General features: G+C 37.2%; 1 protein-coding gene across 1 annotated transcript in view; it reads right to left on the reverse strand.

Moving 5' to 3' along the window:
- Positions 1-22,279, reverse strand: part of MYBPC3 (myosin binding protein C3) — a 59,249-nt gene extending 36,970 nt beyond the window's left edge. Inside the window, exons 1-10 of the mRNA XM_064422687.1 lie at positions 22,184-22,279; positions 13,032-13,298; positions 10,989-11,084; positions 10,660-10,746; positions 10,370-10,518; positions 9,332-9,449; positions 7,950-7,998; positions 6,749-6,793; positions 4,511-4,567; positions 3,865-3,867 (exon numbers count right to left, since the gene is read on the reverse strand). Of these exons, the coding sequence (XP_064278757.1) occupies positions 3,865-3,867; positions 4,511-4,567; positions 6,749-6,793; positions 7,950-7,998; positions 9,332-9,449; positions 10,370-10,518; positions 10,660-10,746; positions 10,989-11,084; positions 13,032-13,298; positions 22,184-22,208 (896 nt within the window). The 5' untranslated portion in view covers positions 22,209-22,279. The remainder of the gene's footprint in view (positions 1-3,864; positions 3,868-4,510; positions 4,568-6,748; positions 6,794-7,949; positions 7,999-9,331; positions 9,450-10,369; positions 10,519-10,659; positions 10,747-10,988; positions 11,085-13,031; positions 13,299-22,183) is intronic.
- Positions 22,280-25,544: the final 3,265 nt, after the last annotated feature.

Below are 25,544 nucleotides of genomic sequence, written 5' to 3' on the forward strand. Positions count from 1 at the left end.
TCCACTGTGGGATTCATATGCTAAGTGCAAACACTTCTGTTTATTCCTTCTTATGGCTGATCACTTTCCAGGGAAACAAATAACTCTGCTTCCCCCTGCCATCATGGTGTTTTTGCCTTCACAGTTTGCATTTTGGTAAATAGAGAAATGATGGAAGAAGTAGCATTTTTTTAAAAAAAAGTTAAAATTAAAAAAGTCTTAGGAGAAAGAATTTCCTGTGGCTGTTGTTTCTATCACCAGCACCAAGCAGATTCTGGTCCAGCAGAACACACCCTTATAATACAGTCATGTTCAGTGGTAAACCCCAACAAGAAGATGAGTTATGCAACAGGTGAGGCAGAGGAAAGTGGAATGTTATTGGGTGTATTTCCATTGTTATTGGGTGTATTTCCATTTTTTGCAGGAAAATAACAGTCCAATTAGTCTGTGAGAAATATTGCTAATTAACAGTACTACTGCAGTTGGTCCAGACAGTAGATATAACCAAACATTTCTGGTACTCCTTTTATTGTCAAAACAGTGCCTGCTTGCAATAGGAGCAGTGTGTTTATTAAAGTGCTGCAGTCCAAGCTTGGAATTTCCAGCACCTTGTAGGTCTTGAACAGAAAGGAAGCAAGAAGGGGATTTCAGCTCCATGAGACTGAGCTGCAATGTGGTAGGCAATATCTCATATCTTCAAAGTGGTTTAGCACTCGCTAAGCCCAAAGCCCTCACCAGCGCTCACTGAATTGATAGGAGGAGCTGAAGTTTGGAGTGTCAATGATAAGAGCAGCACATTGGGTATTTGCTTTGCCATAACACTGCATCTTCATCACCAAAAATTTTTACCAGGGTTCCTCTTCTACATACCTATTGTTTAGTTTGAGGCTGCTACAAATAGTTTTAAGTTTTGCTTAGCAGGAGACAGGCAAACTGAACTGATTTGCCGCATAGATTTTTTTTACATAAGCAGTTCTTTTGGCCTCGTTGCCCTAATCATGTCAAGGAGTGGCTTTCAAATATTTCTAAATATATATAAGTTAAAATATATAAGTTATATAAGCATTAGATTCTAAGTACTATATAAATCTAAGGGCATATAATTTTCTAATGCGTTTCTAATTCTTTACTAGTACAGTCAAACTTCTGTCAAGAAACTGTATCTACAAAATATAAAATCATAGGAAATAAGGAAGACTTAAGAGATTCAAATATTTTCATATTCCTTAAGATATTATATAAATATTGGTAGTTTCTCTATCTGACTACTTATAGGCTTGTCTGTAGATACACACTCTATATCTGGAAATTTGCAGGTAGGACCATTCATGGAGATTTCAGAAATGTTTTGTGAGAGTTATTTTTAAGTACATAATGAAAAAAATCTTCCAATTTCAAAGGAGTCCCAAAGAAGTCTAATATCTCTCACTACTGAGAAGACTTCCCTAGTTTTTGCTTTGGCTTTTCCATTACTCAGTGTCATCCCATTGTTTTATATTGCAATACTGTTCTGGTGTATGCAATCTAAGAAGTTTGAACATTAGAAAGAATATAGTCTCTTCCTAGGAAATGCTAATTGTTTAAAATTAAAATAAAAGGCTTTTGAGTTTCATGAAAAATGGGACTAAAAGCTAGAGGTTGTAATTTCTGTTTAACTGAGTTCTGAAAATGGAAAGAAAAAAGTGTTTTCCTTTGATCAAAATTTTCTCCATCCCAGCAGTCCTTTTCACTATTTTGCATTTGTTAAATTATTCTCTTTGATGACAGAAAGACACAGAGTTTGCCCAGAGGTGCTGCACTCCTCCACTACCAACAGGAACTAAGCAGTGTATGAAATGTAGGAGAGCACTTGGACTCATGAGGTTTCTGCCCCTCCTCTGCTCTTCTCCCTGATGCTGGGGATCCTTATTCACAGAGATCACCTCATAGGTTAGCTATGCACTTGGGGGCATCAAGATGCAGCTCAGTGAACCTGCTGTAAATGGAATATGCAGCTGATATATTTTAAACATATGTGGAGGGGTTAAAAATAGTTTTGTACATCCCAGAAATGGTTCCTTCCTATCCAGTTACTGTCAACTGATTGGACCCTGTCAGCTGTCACCTCCTTCAAGGTCTCTGCTCACTATCTCATTTAATAGTCCTGTGACAGCTGTTCCCTTCCTCTTCCCAATGACCTCTCCTTGGCCCATGACATCTGTATGTCAACACCAGTTAATTAAATTACAGTGATAGGAGATACAGTGTTAAATGAAGCTTTTTATTATAGTGAAGCTATTTATTATAGAATGATCATTACCTGTGGATTGAGGTACACTTGTAAAATGGTGTAAGAAAGCAGAAATGGTAAAAGAATAATTCTTGATTCTGTTTGAGTCTGCATAGCTCTTGAGAGTTCCCCAGCATGAGATCCCTTTTCCTGTTCTGTTTTCGTGAAGAATTATTTCATTCCATTATGAGATTTTATGCCTATCTGTTCTCATTAATATAAGTGGTCTTCAGCCTGAGGTGTGCAAAGACTGAAGAGTCCACAAATTACTTCTGAAGTGGCTGTGAAAAACAACTATAAGCAGTGAATTTATATTAATATATATTAAATTAACTAGGCAGAGATTTGCTAAGTCAATAAAAGGCAGAAACTTAAAATGCAGTGAAATTTATAAGCTTCTTTTAAGAAATCATGTTTCTAGCCTAATTAATAATAAATAGCTAAATCAATAAATTTAACATTTCTGTAAATAATGAAGATTGTTACTGCTTTTTTGAGTTTGATTATTGCTCAAAACTATTTATGAAAGCAAAAGAGAAAGGTATGAGGAGAGAGGCTTTTAGTACTCAGCACCTCATTCCAGCTGGAAACCCTGTATGTAATGATGCAAATATTTTCATGCTGGTTTTCATTTATTTCAAATTTTATAAAGAAGACAAGCAATTGTTTTATGCTTACATCTTCTATGGAAACTAGAGTCTGTTTACAACAAATTGGGTTCATCCTGGAACAAGAAACTTGGATATCCATGCCAGCTATAGAAAGGTGTTTTTTCTGTCTGATCTCTGTCCCCCTGAAGTGTTCTGCTTTGGGTGTTACTGCAAAGCCAGGATTGACCCACAGACAGATGCCCTGCGTGCAGTGTCACAGGGGCTGTGCAGCGTGTGGCCTTGTTTGCCCCACTGAGGTTTGGGTGAGTTAACCTGAGGCCATTGTGGCTTTATTGCCTTCTGTAGGAAGTTACTTAATTTGTCAGCATGATCCTGTACTCTTTGTGAGGATAAAGCAGTTTTTATAAATAGTGATACCACTGCCTGAGCAGAGACTGAACACAGATTCACAACAACACTCATCCAAGTAGTTGATTGTGGAAACTTAAACTGAGAGAGTTTAGACTTGCAAAACATGAATCTAAGTGACAAGTTTTTATATAGTTTCAGGTGCTGGAAAGACAGAGTGAGTGGCCAGGGTCAGTGAAAGAAAGAAGCAAGCAGAACTTCATCACCTATTTGATAGGCAACAATATTATGCAAATGATTTTTCTGATTCTAAATACTGTGACAACAGGAATACAAAGCAGCAGGTTATTGAGAAAATCTGGAAATTCAAGGAAATTTTAAAACTGGTTGTATGAAAGAAAGTGATGGTTGAAACCAAAGGACATCCAGAGAAATGCCTTGATTGTATGAAATTGTCTTAATTTTAACCTTAAAACTGTTTAAAAGATTTTCTGTCTCAGAAATTAGCAGTCAATCATTTTCTTTCACACTATGCAATTTTTGTCGTGTTCTACATGCAAAGAAGACAAAGATGGATGCATGCATTATTTCAAACCACGGGGTTCTTATATTCAGTCTGACCCATGCATTTATAATATAATTAAATAGAAAGCTTACTCTCTGTTGGCAACAGTGGAATCCAAAACATTCAGATTAAGAGTTTGGTAAAAAGAGAAGAGCATAAGTAAACAGGTTATGAAAACAGATGCATCAAGGAAAGATGAGAATTAGAGAAGAAATTACAGCAAAGAAAAAAAGAAAAGTGAAAGTAAAAGTAACAGAAAGAAATACAAATTACAACTGGAAGAGTAAAACATATTTGTCATATTTATGCAACATAGAATATCTATATAATTGATAATATATAGTTGAACAGTGTAATAGTTACATTTAGGTATCTAACAAAAAAATCTTGGTTCTTAATAGGGCAGCATTATAAATAGGCATTTTAATCCCCCCTTGCCCCCATGAAAAGAGCTGCTGGAAACATGTAATTACCTGAGTCCAGGCCTTTTCTATCTTGGGAAAGATAATTTTTTTTTCCTTTTTTTTTTTCCCTGTATAAACCTAGTAGAAATACAGCAAATGCTGTATATTTCAGAAAGTAGCGATAATTACCTGTCATGCTTTTTCCATTTAGAACTGCTTTAGGAAAATGACAAGGATTCTGAGTTTGTGAAACTTTCACTTATTCCAGTTCTGGCGTTTCAGAGTTGTTCAACAGAAGCCTTATTTCTCTAAGTCTATGGATTTTTTTACTCACCTTTTTTTCAGTAGGGAGCTGAAATTAAACTCTGCCCCATCATCATGTCCCTCGGTACTGTACAGTAATAGAAAGCCATAATTAGTTTCAGAAGGAAGTGCGAATAGCTTGTGAGACTAGAACATTATATAGATGACATATTTTTGTAGGGGAGTAGTAGATGGGTTTATAATTAATTAGAATGTGCATTGACATGGAAAGTGACTTAAGCAGGCTCTGTGTTCATATTAATTTGCATTTGGGTTTAAAAATAAATGTAATAAAATTGTATTTTTTCTGTGCTGATTGTGCAAGAAGTTGTACAGGGTATTAATTTGGTCATCATATTGATTTGGAATGTATTCATTATCACAGAGGTGTTGCAGAAGCTTCCTTCTTTCCTCTGTCTTTCAGGAGTGTGGATATTGTTTACAGTTGGGGCAGTTTCTTGAGGCTTTTTGTGTTACAAGAATTCATTACACTGAATAAAAAGTGTCACATCATTGGTGCCTGGGAGAGTTGAAGGAGGAATTCTGTGATCTGCCTTTCAGTTCAATGTGCCTTTGCTCAACAAGCATCATGGCAAGCAATGTTGTGGTGAGTTGGTCTGTGAAAACAAGAAGCACCAGGCAGGAGTTTTTTGATGTGTGGTTCTGCCCGTTGCATACGGTAAACTCAGATGGAATGCACAATGTTATTTTTGGTGTTCTGATCCAGTGGGTTTTAGCTGTGCGTCTGAACATTTGTAATACTGACCTACTCTGGAAACAGCATAAAGTCACTACAATCACCTCTTTAGATTTAATTCCTAAAAAAAGGTCATCTTTGCATTCAGACAGGATTTAGAAAGCCCAAATGTATTTTCTTCATCTCAGCCAGTCTACTGTCATCAATGACCAGCTGCTCTTTAAGATCTCTGTTGTCTTGAGTGCAAGAATCTGATGATTCCATCTCACAGTATTCATATTTTTTCCATACAAGTAATACCTTGTATTTAATTATTGTTTCATAAGCAGAATTTTTTCTTTCCAGTTGTACTGGTGGTAGTTGCAGACCATAATGCTGCCTCTGTCCACACCAGTCCTAGCTGCTTCAGAAAAAAGCAGTGTGTCTATAGAATATAAATCAAAGTGTTGGGAAAACTCAGTGTTGCAGGAACAAGAATTTTTAGAAATAAGAAAACAGTCTCAACAGAAAAATGATGGGCATTTTAACAGTTAAAAAAATGAAACAGAAATGAGTGCCAAGCTTCTTGTGCTGCTAAAGAATATAAGTGTAAAGAACAGTTTAGAGTCTATGTAATTTGAAATATGCTGTGAGAAGAGATCTTTTGATAAGAAAATACTGTTTTTACATCTTTAATTACTGTCAGAATAATACAGTACTGGAAAGGATAATTTCCTCGGTATAAGGCTCAAAGAGAGAAGTGTTGTTTTGGCCCTACTTTCACAAGAATTTGCATGTTTGCAGGCATAAATTGTACATAAAAGTAACTATTGTAATCCCAAATTTGGAAAGGATTTCCTGTGATCAAATATTCAGTAAATCAGGTCTACAGCTAGGGGAATAACTATTCACCTTATTGTTTCACAAGTGGTAGTTAAAGTTTCAGGAAAGACCAGCAATCAAGGTTTAGCTTTTTTGGCGAATAAGACTAATAATTGCTTTAACATGCATATAGTTAAGTCTAATCTCAGAACTCCTGTTTTTGCTGTAGTAGAAAACATTAGGAGCAAAAGGCATAGAGTGAAAACTTTAATGATAATATGATAAGGAATGTGCCAGGAAACAACAGATTTTCAGTTGTGTTGGTACATTTCTGTGAGCAACAGCAATTTTAGTCAAAATGTGCTCAGTAGAGAGGAAAACATGTAAAACAGAGAGGGCAGACATGCATATAATTTAAAATTACTTTTTTTCTTCTGACAAGGGTGAGATGTCACTTGCCAAACACATGCGATTTCTTTAGATGAATCTGCCTCTCACTGATCTACCAAGCTACTCTTTTCTTTATTTATTTGTTTTTATCTATCTTTTTATATTCTTATGTTTTATCTTTTTAATTTTTCTTTTTTTGTCTTACATTACTTCTTATTCGTATGTATGAATCTCATAAATACTACACATTATGAACAGTGATTTATTTGAAATTTAAGCTACATCTTAATTCTGTGGGCTTGTTTATTTTTTCTTTCCTAAGCAGAGAGAGACAGTTCATTGTAAGACTTGAGTTTGTCTACTGACACAGTCAGTGACTACCTGAGAAAAGCTGAAGTCATCCGTCTCCCCCCTCCTGCTAGGCTCCTGAGTGAGGGTATCAAAGACAAAACTTCAGATTTAAACAGTTCCGTTCAAAATCTGGCTTCATTCTTACAGGAGAAACTGACAATCTGAACAGCCTGAAGCTGCTCTCACTGCACTCTCTTCCAACTGATTCAGAATTCTCTTAATTGTGCTAACAAGAAGAGAATCTCTCCTTTCACTGCAGTGAAATAACACAATGCAGTGAGTGGCCACTATTTGACAGTGAGGCTGATCAGCTACCTACAGATGGACTTAACTGTAGACAAATTCTGCTAGCCTTGTTTAATTCTTTGTGATAAATGTTAGAAAAATTCTCATATAAAAATAGGGCTTATAAAGAAATACTCAAGGAGTTGCCACAGATGATTTGTGTCCTTTAGAGAAATAGATGTCAAAATATTCTTTTAACTTTTCAAAAATACATATAAAAACTAAAATAGAAACTTATTTATTATTGCATGAAGGAAAAAGAGAGCACATATTAATGTATAACACTAGAAAAAAATCTGACCAATTTTGTGAATCTTCCATTAAGAGAGACATCAGAAAGTATTAAACATGGGGGGAGATTGGCTTTTTCAACACTAGTCTTTAATATCTAAGATTACATATAGCTGAGTTTTCACCACTCACAATGTCACTGTCTTCATTCAACTAATACAGGTACAGACCATGAAAACAGATACAATCAAAATGCTTGCAGGAAAGTTATCAGTCATATGCTGCCTGCAGAGCTCACACTGAACTCCACTGTCCTTGAGCAAATGCAGATGTTTGTACTAAGATACATATAAGCCAGACAAAATCACGACCAGCATCACACAATATCTTTTCCATCTCTATTGGTCTATATCTGGAGTGCTCTTTGCAGGCCTGGAAAAAAGGTGCTGAAGTTCTTGTTACAATTATATACATTATGGATGGCCTAATTGAAGGCAAGCATGATTATTACACTAGCACAAAGTCCAAACTCTCTTAGGTTATTTCCACGATTTGTATAGTATTTTAATAGTAGAAATATTTTCTTAGTAGACCTCTGTATCTTTGTGTTTGTTTGTAGAACAGCTTTGCTTTCAGCTGGTTTTATCTGGGAAAGTAATGAATTCCACAAGGATGTGCAGCCTGATCTAGACAGGTTTCTGCTGTGTGTACTCACGTGCGGCGGAAGGCAGCTCGAATGTCCAAGTCTCCACTTGCAGGTGCTTCTGATGTGACAAAAAATAATGAAGGAAAATGGCAAAGCAAGTCAACAAAATGCAAAAATACACTAAATATTCTAAACTTTTCCTTTGCCAACATTTTTAGAAATAAATTGTTATATTGTAAATTGTGATTAATTGCATATTGGAAGATTAACCCATCATCTTTAGGCATGTAACCTTCACTAATTAGCTTTCAACATCGAGTGGTTTTTTGATAACTTATTTCTGTCTCATGTTTCGTAATAACCTGGAGCCTGATAGACTATCTTATCTCTTGCTTGTCAATTCTCCTACTGCAAAATTTTAATTTCAATAGTGTCTTCACAGAGTATTTCAACCCTAATGAGAATATGACTGGACATCAACTGAATACTATTATTAGTAATAAATTATAATCTATCCTCTGACAGCAGAGGTAAATTCCTGGAACTGTGTAGGAACTACTCTGTACCTCTGTACAGAAACTTAATTGAGGATGTTGTATAGAGAGAATTTTATTACATTATTGGCATAAATTGGTGTGCTGCTGCTGCTGGGAGAAAAACTGTTCTCAGTTGCTGCTCTTAAGTCTTGTGAGTCCTATCTAGTGAAACTACAAAAATTGACACTGATGATCAAATAACTTAATTAACTTTTGTCTTATCATTAGGTTCACTGGTAGCTGGACACAAGTTAATGTTGCAGCCCCTTCAATAGAATTGCTGAAACCAGAAATGGTCCAAATATTCAGCTCTTTTAGGCAGTCCATGCTTATACTCTTTTACTTAAATTTTCCCACACTTCAGGCAAATTGATGTTGAAATTTTTATAAACTTTTCAGTATAGCACTTGTGAGGGTGGCACCATGCATTGAATAAAATGAGTCATCTGCTCTTACAGCAATTTTATCTCACAAGGTGCTTCTGTACGAGTTGAATTTATTTCTATAGGAAGGGAAAAGGAATTGACAATAGTGTCACATGTCTAAATCTATCTTTTTCAAATACCCATTTTTAGTGCTGAACTTTTGCCAAAATAAGAATGAACTTCTATTCTAGTGGAATTAAACTTCATGAAAGAATGAATCTGAAACCAGAATAAAGACAGAGAAAAGGTGGGCAGTTTTGTATCTTTCTGTGTGCTTTCTTTAAGAGCATCACAGTTCTGACCAGAGTGACAACCAAGTGGTATTTCTAATGATCCCAATCCCATTCTCCTCTATAAATCTTCAGGTCTGTACTTCAGATTTCTGCTTTTCTAGTAGCCATTATGTACCAGAAAGAACTGTTGGTGGACAGGAAAAAAAAATACAGGTGCAGGAAGATAAAACAAAATAGATGGAAGGAATTCACCTTACCATTTACTGTCAGGCTGAAATTAGAGCTATCAAACTTGTCCTTGGTAGACACCTCACATCTGTACCCTCCTGCAAAAGTCATGTTTGCTTCTATGATTTCCATTTCAAAGGTGTACACCTAGAAGAGACACCAATGATACAATAATTAAGTTAGAAAGTGAAATGGTGAAACCTGAGAGAGGGAATTCATGAAGAGAAATAGACAAAGGATGAACTATGTCTTTGTGTCCTTTTAGAACTAAGAACCTCGTGAGTGTCCAACTCATTACTGTAACAAAAAATTGCCTATACTCCCCAATTCAGTAGAAACGGCTGAAGAGTGCTGTCAGTACAGGTATTCCTGAGGATACAAAGATACCAAACTCTGCTGGGGCACACACTAATTGCATGTGCATTGGAAACAGCAATAAAGCTTTCACTAATCAGTTTATCCTCTTCCCAGACCGTATGCAGAACATGCCAGAATTCAGTGAAAGGAGTGGCTCATGTGAGGAGCCTGTCCAGCTCCATCCAGGAGAGGGTGGTAGTGGCTCATGTACCACAGAGGAAACAAAGTTGTGGCACAGACTCATGTTGCTGCTCAGGTGCCTTTGGACAAATTTCTTGTAAAAAATGGGTCTTACTCAGCTAGCAGTCTAGACAAGACAAGAGAGCAATCAATTCCAGCACTAATAGCAGAATGATTGACCTATTAAGACCAAGATAGACTATGCTTAAATAGCTGTCAGATTGTTTTCTCTTAAATATACCAAGTTTCTTGAGGGGGAAGATGAAGGGAATCCTGCAGTAGAAAGTGCAAAACTACTCCCCGAGTCCTCCAGATGTTTTCTCATTTCACCATAGATAAAGTATGCAAGAGTCTGTATGTAGAGCTTGTCTCGTGTCAGTGTGGTTGAAACACAGACTTCTGTGGATAAGTACAGCCTTGTGTGTTGCTTTGGGTACCTTAACATCAAAACAGTCCTATTTTAGTTTCTATTTTCTTAAGATTAAAGATTAGTGCCTAGAAGACTGAGAACCCTACTCTGCCAATTGTACCTTGGTGTTTCGATCATAGCTGTCATGTAGCTGGAGATGTTGCCCCACTTTGCTTCCCAGGTCCATCCACTTTCCTTTGAACCATTTCACTGATGGCTTCTTCAGCAGGCTCTCACCTGCAACTTTGGCAGTGAATGTGATGTTTCCACCTTGTAGCAGAAGTAGATTAAAGTAGGATTATCAGTTATGTTTATCTGTTGTATCACTGCTGTCATTCTGTACTTGGAGAGCTAATAGTCAAGCAACAGGTACAGTTTACAAACTTCACTTGACTAACATTTTGCACTCACCAACAGTAACTTCTCCATCCTGTGGTCGTGCCACAAAGAGCCCAATGGGGTCCAGAGGTTCTTCTGGGTGTGTCTCAGCAGATGAAACTGAAATAAACATCATAATTACTATTCAGATTTTTTTGGCATCAACCTATATAGTGAACTAGTCAATTAATTTTAAAATTTCTCAGTAGATTTCTTATGCCTCTGAAATTCCTTATTCCCTATCTGCTTATTCCCTGATCTGTTTTCATCTACTGTCACTATCTCACACTAAGGAGTGCCTGTGGATGTTCTTCCCCTCTGCTAATAAACCAGACTTGATGTCAATCTTAATTCTCTGTTACCTTCTGTGTTTTGGCTGCTTTCTGCTGGTGGAGCAGGTGACTCTGGGGCAGCTGGGGCTGGAGCAGCTTCTGCAGGAGCGACTGTCTCACTCTTTTCTGGAAATGAATGTAAGCCAAGGTTAGAGAAAGTCTATTTCCTCTTTCTTTTTGAAGAAATTTTGCAAAAGAACAGCCTTTAATATATTTTAGGAAATGCAGAGAAATTAGCTGTTGTTTCCTAGAGCTTAGAGGATATGCTGGAAGCAGAAAGGGCCCACTGAAGCTGGATGATGAGGCTTTTTCTTTTGCTGAGCTCAGAAAGAACTAATGCCTGGTTTTTAAAATTCTATAGTCTTGATGTTTAGAAACTTGTCACATGATGAATAATGCTATTATTTGTTGCAAATGTCAGTAAACTAAAGTAACTACTGTCAGTTTCTAAACAGAAAAGGTAATGAAAAAGGATGTAATTCTTATATTTGTAAACAGTTTGCTTATTCATGAGATTTTGTTTGATGATGCTGTTGGAATGTAATGTTACAAAGGCTATTGTTGTCTGCAGCTTGGAAAAAGCTCTAGACACTGCTAGTAAACAATATGGATTAAGTATTTTAAAAATCCATCTGTAATGTCTTCCCCTGGCTTATGGAAGTTTGTATCCTCTCAATTAAACCATGACCTCAGAGACAAATTTAGGCAAATGCATTTGGCACAATGGAGAAGACAGAATTGTCTGAAAATGGAGTAGGAGTGAGCAACTGGAGCAGATGGAGGGAGGTAGAATTTCTTGAAATAGATCAGTTGCAGCAAGATATTTTTTCTCTGTAGGTAGTGGAGCCACTTCCAAATAATAATGGGCAATCCAATTACTCTGTAACATTACAAACTCTACTCCACTGTGCTCCACAGCATTATTTGCAAGTTTTCTGCCTATAGCAGCCTCTACATGGAACTAACCTAAAAGACAATGAGGAAAATGTAATGAGTTCAATATGGACCAGTTTGCTTTCAGGATGAGATAGTCAGCAGGACCATATTTCTGCATGTTCTGACAGCTGTCAAGTTGTCCTAATCCATACCAGGATTTTCCCTTACGCATACTCTGTCATGCCCTGTCTTTGCATATGGAACAGGATATCTTGAGGCATGTTAAACATTCCTCCATTTTTTTTTCAGCTGACCCGAAGGTCTCACAAGGTCTCATCATGTTGCTAGAATAAACAGTGATAGCAAAGAAAAGGAAGTGATATAAACAATCTGAATTTGGGGCTTTTCACCAAGTTAAAAAGCAAAATGTCAAATACCAGAAGTGGTAAATGGATACAATTTTGGAGGGGAAAAAGGGATATGGAAGGTCAAAATGTTTCAAAAAATTAGTCATTTCATCTATCCTAAGCATCTTCAGATACTTTTTCATGAGAAAATTCCAGGAAATTTGACTCTTTAAATTTATTCCCAGGAAAACCTGGGAAAGTTTTTGAAACTTCCATGCAACTGGTCTTTTAAAGTGTACAAAGGTAGTAATAATGGGAGATACACAAATAATACAAATGTTACTCTTCATATTCAAGCCCCTCTTGAAATACTCATTTTTGGTAGCAGGAGATTTTGAGATAATTTTGGGGAATGTATGAACTTCTAGAAATATTACAGCATAACTTGTAATCATTACAATTTTGTATTTAAATTAAATTATTATAAGAAAATTCCACTCCTAAAATCAGGCATCTTTGTTTAGGTCAGGGTGAGGGTTAGATTAGCTTTGCTTTGCTTTTCAGTAATTAAGTGTAAAAGCGTGACAGAACTCTAAAGAATTGACATTTACCCTATGATCTCTTCTCTGTGGACTTCTGACACCTGGAAAGAGGTGTCTCAGCCACTGGAAATGTATTCCTCAGCTTAATATGAATTAGCAGCTTCAAATAATTGGGTAAAATAGGTGTATTGCTGGTAGAGAAATTTTACAGTGTTAAAATAGGCTAATTTCCATGGGCTTTATCTGTGAAGGTTGCATGTGGGACTGGAAATACTGATGAAACCAGACCTGCATAGGAAATGATGTACCTGGTTCCTTGACCTTGAGTTCAAATTTGACCTTGGAACTTCCAGCTATTACAGCATATGTCACATCATCTTCTTTTCCTACATTCTTGATTGTCAGTGAATGCTTGTTGCCTTCTGTCTTGATGACATATTTTTCACTTTCAGTAATTTCTGTGCCAGCTCGCTGCCATTTCACCTTGATGCCAGACTTTTCTGTCTCTGCTTCAAACACAGCTGTGTTTCCGGCTGTCACCTCTGTTGTCTTTGGCTTCTTGGTAAATGCAGAAACTAAAAAAAGAGAGAGGGCTCACTAAAATCTGTTTTGCAGTTGTGGCATATCTGGTGGAGTCAGCTGTTGTGGCTGCAGCAGCTGTCTCCTTTCTCTCCCATCTGCCCATGCAAGTTATAAATTACAACACTTTCCACAGAGAAGTTGTGGAATTGCCTCTGAGTTTATCAAGTTCTGTGTCTGACTGAGATATCATATCGCCTCCACATTGTCATGAAATAAAGTGGAATGGATAGAAAAATCACCTCTCTTTCTGTCTTCCTCTTTCTTTTTCCTCATATTGAGCTCTGATTTTTCATAAGTGAATGTTTTGGTTGATGACAAGATGGCAGGGAATATATTCTCACATATCTAGCTGTCTACATTAATTTGCCATGCACTTTCATCTAGAATTATTAATTTTGTCCTAAAAGCTGCTTAATATGGTTGTTACAGAAGATCAGGATTCCACAACACTGTAGTTTGTGCAGTAACCTGTGCCCTAATACACCACAAGGAATTAATGGCTCATCTTTAGTCCTTCTGTTTTGACTGATGAAGGCTTTAGTGGAAAGGAATTCACATTCCTGTGATGACCTTTGTAATTTCATACCAGCTAAAATGATATCAATTGCTGTTTGTATTCAGAAGTTTACTTCAGCACTAAAAGTTGAAGTACTTGCCTACATGACACTCTACAACAATTTGTTTTCTAATTACTTTAAAGGTGTAGATTAAAATATTTCCTCAATGTGTCAAGAAACATTTAGGAAGCTTATAAGGAGAATTAATGACATTATTAATATATAGGGTGAGAAAGCATAAACCAAATGATGTTTTACTTCATATGCAATCAAAGTAGCACAGCAGAGAGGAAACTGTAAACAAGTAATGAGTATCCTAATCTCTCTCAAGATTAGGTTTTATTTAAGTAACTTTTATTTTACTAATTTCTTTAACATGATTTATTTATTTATATTTCTTCATCTTTATTTTGAATCAAGTTTTTAATTTCATGCTAATGTTTTTTGTCTTAATAAAATCTGTTATCATTTGCTAATTGCCATAAGCTATGTTGATGTATAAAAATACCAGCAATTAACATTCTGATTCATACACTGCATGGTTTTTTGTGCATCATTCTGTCATCTTTCTATTGACTCACCCCTGTATAACTACACTTTTATAAAATACTAGTAATTTTATCACATCTAATTTTATCAGTCACCTCTGTGGCAAATTGTCTATGGCTCTACTCCTCTGGCAGCCACAAGAATTCTTCCAAACTACACAACAACAGTTATAATTAGCTTTGAACTTTTAGTTCTGCTTCATAAAATTGAAAGGAACATGGCATGAAAATGTTTTAAAAGAAAAAAAAGCTTATGTTCATGTTCAAATAGGTGCTTTAGTTCATGTAAATGGTATATTATTAATAATACAATCTATTCTTTTTATAAAATCTCTATTTCTGTGGCATGTTTTCAGAATGCATAATTTAGTTGACTTTAGTGGAGTTACATCTGCAAAGATTTCATCTGATGGTCTTTGGTCTTTAGCCATAATACAATTCATGCTTCTTGCACTTTTTTACAAATGATTCGAACCTTCTTCAGCATCAGTTAAAATATGAACTACAAACACTTTTAGAATTTAGTAAAGATTGAATTTTGCTTTTCTTCATTATATAAAAACCAAAATTACATAGTTTCAATTTCTATTCTTTCCCCCCCCATTTTATATTTCTGATGAAAACATAATTTTAGTTTTCAATGAGCCTAGAAAAGCCTTGACTGACCTCCTATTTTATTCTTCTGCATGGTTTCCTTCCCTGTTAAAAGTGTGGGAAATTTCACCTGGGAGTGGAATGTTCCTGCATGCTTATTATTGAGGTTTTTTCTAATCTGGTGCAATAGTTCTTTAAAAATATAGTGCTTTGTGGGATATAGGACTATGTACTGTAGTGTCCTACACGGGCTGTCTGTTTCCAGCTGCACACCTTTAGGTACTGTCCTTCACTTCTGTAAATAACACAGCAGGGTAAGGGGTGCATTGATGCAGTGTATCCTGAATAATTGCAGAGGGTTACTGTACAGCAGGCTGGACATGCAGGATTCCAAAGGCCTGCAGAGGTGGCCAGGCTGCTGCACACTGGGGAGACAGGTCAGTTCTGGGACCCACTCCACTAGTGGCTAGCTGGCTCCTTTCACTATGATTCTACAGACAAAGCAGCAAAGAGGCAAGTTTTCAGTCCTTGAGTGCTATTATCATCACTCTTCTATTTAAGCACAAAAGAATCTATAAATATATTAATTACCTAACAGCAAAGTGATTTGTAAAGGTTCCAGCCTACAGTGTCAGGGTTTCATGACACGCATACTTGGAAGTAACTCTGTGATCTGCTGCACACCCTGTAAAGTGATTAGGTTTCTTACATTTGCTTTGTAGGTGACTCAACAAGAACAAAATTGTTGGCGAGAACACAGTGAGAAATCTCTACCCCTACATAAGACTTCTGGCTTTAGGAAATCTAAACACATGTGCAGAAGTTTATAAGTAAGACTCTTTGTATTCCCTCCCCCTTTCCTGCCAAAAGACTCACTGTAGTTCCAGTTTAAAATGATTGTGAATATTTCTGCTAAGTACAGAATTGGAAAAGCCCAAAATCTCCCATGAGAACAAAGGCCTGCAAGAACATCATTGTGTACCCACTTTTTCACTGGTAGAGGAGACACAGGTTTTAATTGAGTCTTTTTCCTGTACTTCAGATTCAGTCAGTGCAGGGCAGTGCCTTCTCTTTATCCAACTGTATTCTTTTTCATCTTTCACTGCTGTTTTTACAAAGGAAAACTGAAGATGTAGGGCTAGAGATTTTACAGGAAATTACTTTGCTGCAGAAGAGAGATTGCTGAACAAGCATGTGAAGAGAATACCGTATTTTTTCCTTTTGGGGAAGAAAAGGGGTTGCTTAACAGGATAGAGTTCAGTCATTCCCCACCCCATCATTGTGGCTGTTGCTTTAAGTAACATGTAAATCCAAGTTGATCAGAGGTTTTCTTTTCCTCATGCAGTTACACCAATGTAATTCAGGAATTTCCTCATTAGGAATACTCCTAAACACCACAATCCAAAACTTCTGGTGTGCCCTGAGAACCACACTTCTGCCTGCTTTTGTCAGAAACACATTCCCCATCTGACAGTCTCTCTCACTACAACGTTTGGCTTCTACCCCAATACACACCTCTGAGTTCTATGTTTCCATCCCTTACTCTAAACACTCTTGAATACGATGATGAGGCTGTGGAAAACCCAGTGCCTGTGACACCTCTTGTGTGATGCTGTGTCAGCCCCTGACAGATCTCAGGCACTGTCCTGTTTATCCAGACTCCAGGTACCCACGAGTGACGAGCCATAGGGCTGGGGCACCTGATGTCCTCTGCTGCTCACTGTGTTAACTCTCTGATCCCTGGTGTGCTCTAACCCAGCACAGGGGGAGAGAAAAGTGACATTTGTACTGGCACAGCATGGCACTTCTGCAGAGAGAGCAGAGAGCCATGTGAGTCACCAGTGCTGATGAAGACAGAAAGTGTTGAAGGTGCTCTGTGTGTTTAGTGGGGTTGGAATTGGTGTTGCTGTGGGGATTTAATGGAGGGAGAGAAGAGGGACATTAAGCTAATAAAAGAAAATGAACCTGGGGCCACTTTGTACTAACCCATTTTTCAACACTTCACCTCTCATAACCCAGGCCTTCCTAATCACTTCTAGCTTCCATAATGCAAACACACTCACATAACTTCTGAGTGACACAAACCAGCAGATTTTACCCCAGGCAGAAGAGGAAACAGCTGTATGTGGTCTGCAGTTATCTTGCAGAAACTTTTTGGTGGTTAAGGCTGCAGCTACCAGAACTTGTATCCTCTAAAATTCTCCAAACACCTAAAGATGTAACATCAGCCATAACACTAGATGTGTTACACAAGTTACAGCTTAGCTGGTCAATAATAAAAACCTCTGTTTGGAGATCTGTGATCAGATTGCATTTTGAAATTTTACTGGTAGGTCTTTCAATCAGGAGGATGAAGAAAAATAAAATACATTTGCTGTGGGCCAAATTAAACTAGAATGAAATAATTTCAGTTCCAAAACCAATTTTCTGTAGTAGTCACCTAAATAAAATAACAAAACTAGTATTCTGCCTTCATTCTGCTGCCATTTATTAAATGTTCATACTAGCACCTTCATGCTTTCTCCTTTACTTTCTGACCTGCTTTAAAGAAATATCCTTCTAACATCCATCATCAAACAAGTTTACTATTAAAATTCAAGTCTTTTTCATACCCTCTTATGCAAACCCCAAGAAATGGCTAAGCTGCTACCAAGGTTCCTATCTATTGTACTAATAGTTGTTTCTTTTGCTCTCTTGTTGAACTATCAATCTATTTACTGGGCTTTAATTTTATGAGTGTTTTCAGGCAGAGACTGTTTTCCTGTTGTCTTTGTACAGCGTTAAATTGTTAGTAGGTAGCTGCTAAGTACTGTTGTATCTCTAATAAGAATAAAACTTAGAAGCTAGAAGAGCAATTCTTATTTCATTATTGTCAGAAAAAGTGGAGGTAAGGTGCATATTAAAATAATGTTCAAATTACCAAAATAATTTCATTTGCTAGCAACCTTCCCAAAATAATCTGGCTTAGAGTCACAAACATCAGCTGAAAAGCTATTCTTGAAATACTGGAATTTCAAAGTATGTGTGAACTATGTGAAATGAAAGTGAGCAAGAAATGTGTTTTCTACAAGAGTGGTTTTAATTACATAGAGTGGTAGTGGAGAATGTGTGTTAGATGACATTTTCAGATTACATTTCTGCGTTTCTGAAATAAAACCTGTTGAAGGTATAAATACTTGAGGAGATTCTAATGTATCTGGTTGAATGTAGATGCTAGAAACTACAGCAGAAATTGGTGATGAGTGAAATTAGACAAAATAATCACAGGTTTCTCCCACAAAGCTGAGTTATGGCATATTCTCTGTATTTGGTGTAAAAATATGTATTGGCCAATATATTTAAATAATATTACAAAAGCAGTATTGACTTTTGGAATTATTTTATTTGTTAAGACTTCATGTTGAAAATTTATCTTGGCTTACACTTGGCATCTAGTTTTGCCTCTGTATCATTTGCTCTTCCACCGAGTTAAAAGCCCAACTGAGGATAAGCAGACTTCAGTAATGGAGCTCGTAAATGCCTTTCTGAGGAACTATATAAAGATGCTGCACATTCCTCAGTCAGGACCTAAGTGGCTTCTTGCAATTACAAGCTTAATCATTCCATGATCCAGAAGCTATTGAAAGACTCAATCTTATCATTCCTTGCCTACTTCAGCAGCTGAGATTGCAAATTCCTGCAACATGAGCAACAGGCGAGGAATAGTTTCACTAATCAGTCACCTCTCTCTGCATCCATCACACTTTCTGTAAAAGGGGGATAGTAATGTTCAGCTTGGTTTGAATCTTAACTTACAGAAGAGGAAACTATGTCTGTATGAATTTAGGGGTTTTTGGCATTCTTGTGGTGCATAGAAGATTGTTGCAGTACTTTGTTGTGCTAGGTGCTTGCAAATGTGAAAGAATGAATTATTCCATATTCAAACTAAAATTCTGCAGTTTACTCTTCATTATGCAACATTATTATTACTATTATTATTATTGTTGTTGTTGTTGCCTCTGTGTACTTACAAGTTATTTGTAAATTCTTGATGAAATTTCCTAATCAGAACTGCAACATCTAAACTCCTCAATCTGTAAAATATCTGAGTAAAAGCTAACTGATTTTCAGAGAAGGTGAGTAATATAGACTTCTCCTTTTCCAGCTATAGTAAAACACACACTTCCCATTAAGTCCCATTTATCTACTAAATATGGTGTTTAAAAAGTTTATTTCCTCCTAATGTCATAAAATATTGTTAGGGAAATGATAGGAGTTTTTTTAACATTTCTGAATTTTCAGAACAAAAAAAAATAGATCAAAATTTTCCAAACAGTGAGCTTTTGAACAAGGATCAACTATGAAATGTTTAAATCAAAGGGAGAAGAACATAAAATTTCTGCAACATAATCCTGCAAAAAGTGGTGCTTTTCAAAGTTTGATTGTTTGCTCTGACACTAAACTCTTACAGGTCTTATAAATTCTTTTGCTCTTGTGGATGGTGTAGATTTTCTCAAATGCTAAGACAATTCTTTTGGCATTCGTGAAATAAGTAGAGAAGTGCTTCCTCCTGAAGTATTTTAGTTGGACAGTTGAAAGTGAAAGAATGTCTGTTGAAAAATCTACTTCACCACACCATTTTAAGTTTAATGGTTTATTCACTGATTTTTGGGGTTTTTTGTGGGATCTTTGGGGGGTTTTGGTGGATCTTTGGGGGGTTTTGGTGGGTGGGGTTTTTTTGTTGTTTGTTTGTTTATTTGGGGTTTTGGGTGTTTTTTGGTTGTTATTGTTTGTTTCTTTTTGCATATTAAAAGCCCTGTTAAAACAGCAGATATAAGCTGTTCTGATTATTCTTTGACATTAAGAATTTTCTTTTGCCTATACACCAGATGCACAGATTTCAGTAATACCAACTAGGGACTTTGGGCTCTTCAGTAATCTAACTACATGGTGTTCCATGTAGTTCCTGCAAGGCAGGAATTGTGATTTATCCAAGTATGAATTGCCCAGTGGTTATTTGGCCTCCTGAGATGGTGCTCAGCATTATCCCATCTTGAAATGGCTTGAACTGTATAAACAACATGAAATAGAAAACCAAAGGGATTAGTGTCTCCTGGGAGACTGAGAAGATCCTCTCCAAAAGTTGTGAGGCATGTGACTGGTCCTGTCTCGGTCAGAGTGAGTAACAAGAGCTTTTCCTCCCCCTGCTGTGATAATCCCAGTGTTTGGTCTGGTTTGTTCATAAGAACTGTGTAGGACTAGTGATGTTAGACACCTGTTAGATTTCTCTGGAGAAATAAGTTGGGATAGAATTTCTTTTCACCATTAGCCAGCAAAAGTGGGCATCTTCACAGAGACATTGTCTCTCACCCACAGAGAATGAAAATGTTAATTTAAAGGCAGTTAAACCATTAGAAATCAGAAGTCATAATGAACAAGTGTCACTGTCAGATTTTGCCTACCCTGTTATATTTCTTTTTTTCTGCATTCACAACAATTATATATTTCAATAAAACTTAAAAATCATGTGACTTTAAAAACAGAATATGAGTATGATTTTCTCATTTTTGGGGTGATTAGTGAAACTTTGCAGCTTATATTTTCATGTTTTTGTCTACAATTACAGGATCTAATATATATTTCTTTTTTATATACAAATCTACTTTCATTAGAAATGTCAGCCTTATGAACATGAAATGATGTTATATTTGTAATCCAATGGAAGGATTGCTGATAACACTGTTGCTTTAGGGTTATCGTACAGAGAGAACACAAAGAATCTTGTTGGAATTGACCATGCTTTGGTGCGTTGCAGGTTGTAATGGGGGAGTCTCTGGGTGTGTAATGGGTCTGCCCCTGGTAGTGGCTGATTTCAAATATTTTTGGTCAAATGACAGTTCTTAACAAGTTCTTCATTATTATTCTTATTTTGTTATTGTGACCATAGGAGATTGTCTCAGTGGCCAAACTAAGAGGAGACCAATGGTTGCTCAGGCCTTTGCAAAGCACACAGGCCATTATTAATAAGTCTCCACAGCTGGCACTGGCTAATTCTAGAAAATGCACATTACTAAAAACACGTGCACCTTGTAGTGTACATTCAGGTGGTGGGCATTCTGGGTATGGCCTGGCATCAATGAAGCTCTAAAGGGGAGAATCCCAGGTTTAGTACAAGTTTCTCCAGGCTTGACTATTGAATATGTTCACACTTGACAAACAATCATAAATTCAGCTGAATATGTTCACACTTGACAAACAATCATAAATTCAGCTTTTGTCAGCTTTTTTTTCCAAACTTGTGGACGCAAAGTGTTCCTGAGGCATTTTCCTCTGCAGGTGTCCTGAAGTTAACTGTCTCTTCCTTTTCTTCCCAGGCTCTCTTCCTCCTCAAAACACCAGACCCACTGCACCTTGCACCCCATTCTAGGCCTTCTCTATGTGGGCAGCACCTGAATGATTCCTTATTTGAAGATTTTAAATTAAAACATTCATAAATCTGAAATACTTTCCTGGCATTTTTCTCTATGGCTCTGTGACCTTGGCTTCCTGAAAAGGGCTAAGTACCTTCTGGCTCAAGGGGAAATGATGAAGGAGGGCAAGGGAAAAGAAATTGCATGCATTCTTCACAGTACAATGTTGCCTTTTTTTCCTAGAGTTCTGTTGTCAGTGGTTGAAAGAACTAGAAAGAATAAACTCTGACCAGGTACTATTTGCTTTCATTTTCACAAAGATATCATTCACAATAAGTACCATCAATTTTTGGCAATAATATTTCTACAAATTGTCAGGGGAAGAAAACCCCAAACCCAAAATAAAAGCAGGAGAGGTTTATACTTTTTAACTGTCCAATAGAGAGACTACAAGCTTTTATTTTTTTTTTTTTTCCAGAGTCCTAAATGTGACTAGGAAAGGAAATGAGAAATTAAAAGCATCCGAGAATTAAATGTGTTTCACCTCTATTTTTTTCTCATCCAAAGACTCTTGAGAAAATTCTTTGGCTGAGGGTTATCAAAGCAGTTAGTGGTTTATCTTAAAGATCACTCAATATCTCTTACATTTATAACTAAATAAAATAAAATTTCTTTTTCTTGTCTATTTATTTTTTTCCTTTGAGGCATCTCATTTCCCTGGAATACATAATCTAGTCACATTTTTCCTGTCAAGCCATTCTTAGTTTTGCCTGTCAGTTATGATCCTTACCTGTTTTCTTTACAGGCTCTGGCATCTTCTCTTTGTTTCTGTTGGAGCTCCCAGCTGCATCTAGAAAGCAGGGTATGAGTCACCCGGGAATGTGAGTGCAGGGCTTTTGAGACCCCCTAAAGAACCGGTGGATGGGAGCCCCCATCCTGCTCCTCCCCCTTGATCCCCCCCGTTGTTGTCCACGGCACCTTATCAGCAGCAGGACACACTTGACAGGCTACATCAGCTGGGATAAATATAGCCAGTTCCAGGAGCCAGGGAGCTCAGGCCACCCCAGACTGGCTACCACGGGTCTGTTGGTATAAACCAGAGCACGCTATGATGCTGCACATGCCTGCAGCGCATTTTCCAGCCCCAGGCATGTACTGCATGAAGAATTCCAGCACTGCCATGTTTACAGCACATGCAGCAAACTAGATCTGATGGTTACATCTCCCGTGTGCTGGTTCCTGCTTACTCTAAGTGTGCAATTGCTTACATTCTTACTACTTATTTCAATTTTTGTTTTTGCCATAATTGAGTCAGAGTTGAACAGCCCCTCACAAACTGGGTTTCTTGTTTCTTTTTTTAGCTCTTCAACCAAAGACTGTATTTGTAGAACAAACTGTGAACTTTAAGGAAAGAACTTTCTTTTGCAGAGACACTTACACAATACTGACATTTGCAGTCACAAGTAGAAAGCATGACACTACTTAAATAGTTTTAGTCCTCCCTCCCCATCCACCCACTTGATCCAGAGCATACGTTTCTTGATAACTAGCAAGTTTTTTTTCTTCTTCTTTGAAATATCATTTTAAAAATAGTTCCAAGGTTCTGTTTTATACCTCTAAGAGTTTCAATTTTGCTTAATCATATAGAAAAATCTGGGGTAGAGTCTCACTAGAAAATTATTCTTGTATGGCCATTTTATGCTCCAATCACTGCTTCTTATTTATCCATATAGTTAGCATATGGCAAAATAGTAACTGTGGCTAATCATTCTTTTTTTTATCATGATGATTTATCAATTTTGAGTTTTAAGCTTTACCAGAAAAACTCTGGAGGCCAAACATTGAGTATATTTTACCCCCACCAGTATTGACAGAATAATTTAAAAAAAGAAAAAGGTGTGGTTTTCATTTTTTCCCCTGGCTTTACTATCCTGTAAAAACCTCATTTTTAAGTGATTTCATCTTTTGGTGTGGAGTTCAGAGTAGACCAGTGTGCAAGCGGCTCATCAGTCACTGCACTCTGTGTCTGCCTTTCACATCTGACTCTCAGTAGGCTGATAGCACAAATGTGAACATGCAAGAGACACTGCTGATACCTCTCCTGATCTGGGGCCAAATACTTCCTCCCCTTCCCCTGAAACAATTTTTAATGGATGACTGAGGAAGATGGGCAGGATGTCACCCGTGTTTATTTTCTATTGTCTGTCTTTCTGGTGGAGCACAAGTTACCATGATATGTATTTGGCTGCTCTCTTGTGCATGAGGTATTTCACTGGGAGTCAGGAAATCTTGGCTATTTGCTTTGACTTGAAACCTTTCAAAGGGCTTGGGTCTCACTTCTTCCCCACAATGAAACACAGCTATGAGGGTTTAATCTGATGCAGGGAAATTATCCTAATCCAATAATAACTTCACAGATTTTGTGATTTTTAATGGTATTTAAAATAATATATCAAATATATTGCTATGTTCAAGACTGGGAAAAATGAATGTTTTTTCTGCTATTACACATTAGGTTACCAGGTGGCAGCATTGTTGTAATAGTAAACTTTTTTCTAGCATTTTCTATATTACTTTACATTACATTGCATTATTATTTGACTACTTTTAATAATAAAACTGCTATGCAAATAAAACTTATAATTTCAATGGCTACTCTGACCCAAAAAGGGCGTGCAGTTGATTGTGATAACTACTTTTTAGTGCACTGCAACACTAGATAATTTTGTGAAGTTTCATCTTGTATGCAAATGAAACTAATGTACAAGAACAGTGAAGCAACATGTAATAAATGTCTCAGGGCCTGTGCTTAAAAAGTGAGAAGGGAAATTCTTCCTTGTCAGAAGAATTACTCTGAAATTATTACACTGTGCTTCAGGCAGTGTCTTTCACCACATAATTCAAAATCAAGTTCAAAAATGACAGAATTTGGTGGCCTGCAGTTGACAGGCTGTGCGACTTTAGATAGCTGCACCATGGCTTATGCAGAGAAAACCAATTTATTATTTATAGCCAAAATTAACAGCATCTCCTTCTAAAAAGACTACCCAGCTTCTTATTGAAAGGCTGTGTATTCAGGTGCTTGTGATTCTGCCCAAATGTAGCTATCCAGGCAGAAATACTTCACTATTTTGAGCTTCTTTTCCTGGTAGTTTCTGTCATGCCATTTAATTTCTTGTCTCTATTTCTGTTTATTTCCTTCTCTGCCTCTTTGTTTTGTGTCATGAAATTACCAGCTCCTCAGTGGCTGCAGGTTTCTGCTGTGAATGGTGGGGCTGGGCAGAGCACAGGACCAGCAGGACTCATCCACTGAAGTGCTCAGAGAATCATGGAATATCCTGGGCTGGAAGGGATCCACAAGGATCATCAAATCCAGCTCCTGACTTGGCACAGGACAGCCCCAATACTCACACCAGGTGCCTGCGGGTGTTGTCCAAATGCTCCTTGAACTTTGGCAGGCTCCTGCTGTGACTTTCCTAGGAGTTCTGTCCTAGTGCCCACCCACCCTCTGGGTGAAGAATCTGTTCCCAATGTCCAAGCTAATCCTCACTGTTTCCTTTGAGTTTTTGAATCACAGAGTGCTGGTGTGTACAGTGCAAAGCCACTTGACCCTACTGACAGAACTTGAATTTGCAGGGATTTAGGAGAATCGGGTAATGCTGGTCCTGCTTGTATTTCCTCTGCACAGCCATTTTGTATCCCTACCCTTTGCACTCCATATTTGAGTTCTTTCTGTATATTTGACAGCAACTTGCATTTATTTCAGGGATGTTCTTTTAACTGGCTTCATGATAAATAACCTGAGTTGCTGCATATTCTAGACTATGGGGAAAAAAATGCAGTCTGCATATGCTCAGTGGGAACTTTCTACATTTCATCCTCTGAAGAAGTTTTGTTTGTGTCAATGAGGTCCAGTGCAGGGGTCAGCAGAGTTTTCTAAGCATTTATGTGAGGGCTAAGGTGGGACTTGGACTTAATATGGACACTGGAACTAAAAGCAAAACAGCCTTTGTGTCCTGTGCTCCTACCATTATCCCCCTCAGGCACATCAAAACAAAGGGGAGAAGCAGCAGGGTTGGGGGGCAAATAGTTGGAACTTCAGAGAGGGAAGGGTTCACACCAATTTGAGTGGGAGGAGGAAATAAAAATGT

Source organism: Passer domesticus, chromosome 6 (assembly GCF_036417665.1).
Source record: "Passer domesticus isolate bPasDom1 chromosome 6, bPasDom1.hap1, whole genome shotgun sequence".
Classification (NCBI taxonomy): domain Eukaryota; kingdom Metazoa; phylum Chordata; class Aves; order Passeriformes; family Passeridae; genus Passer; species Passer domesticus.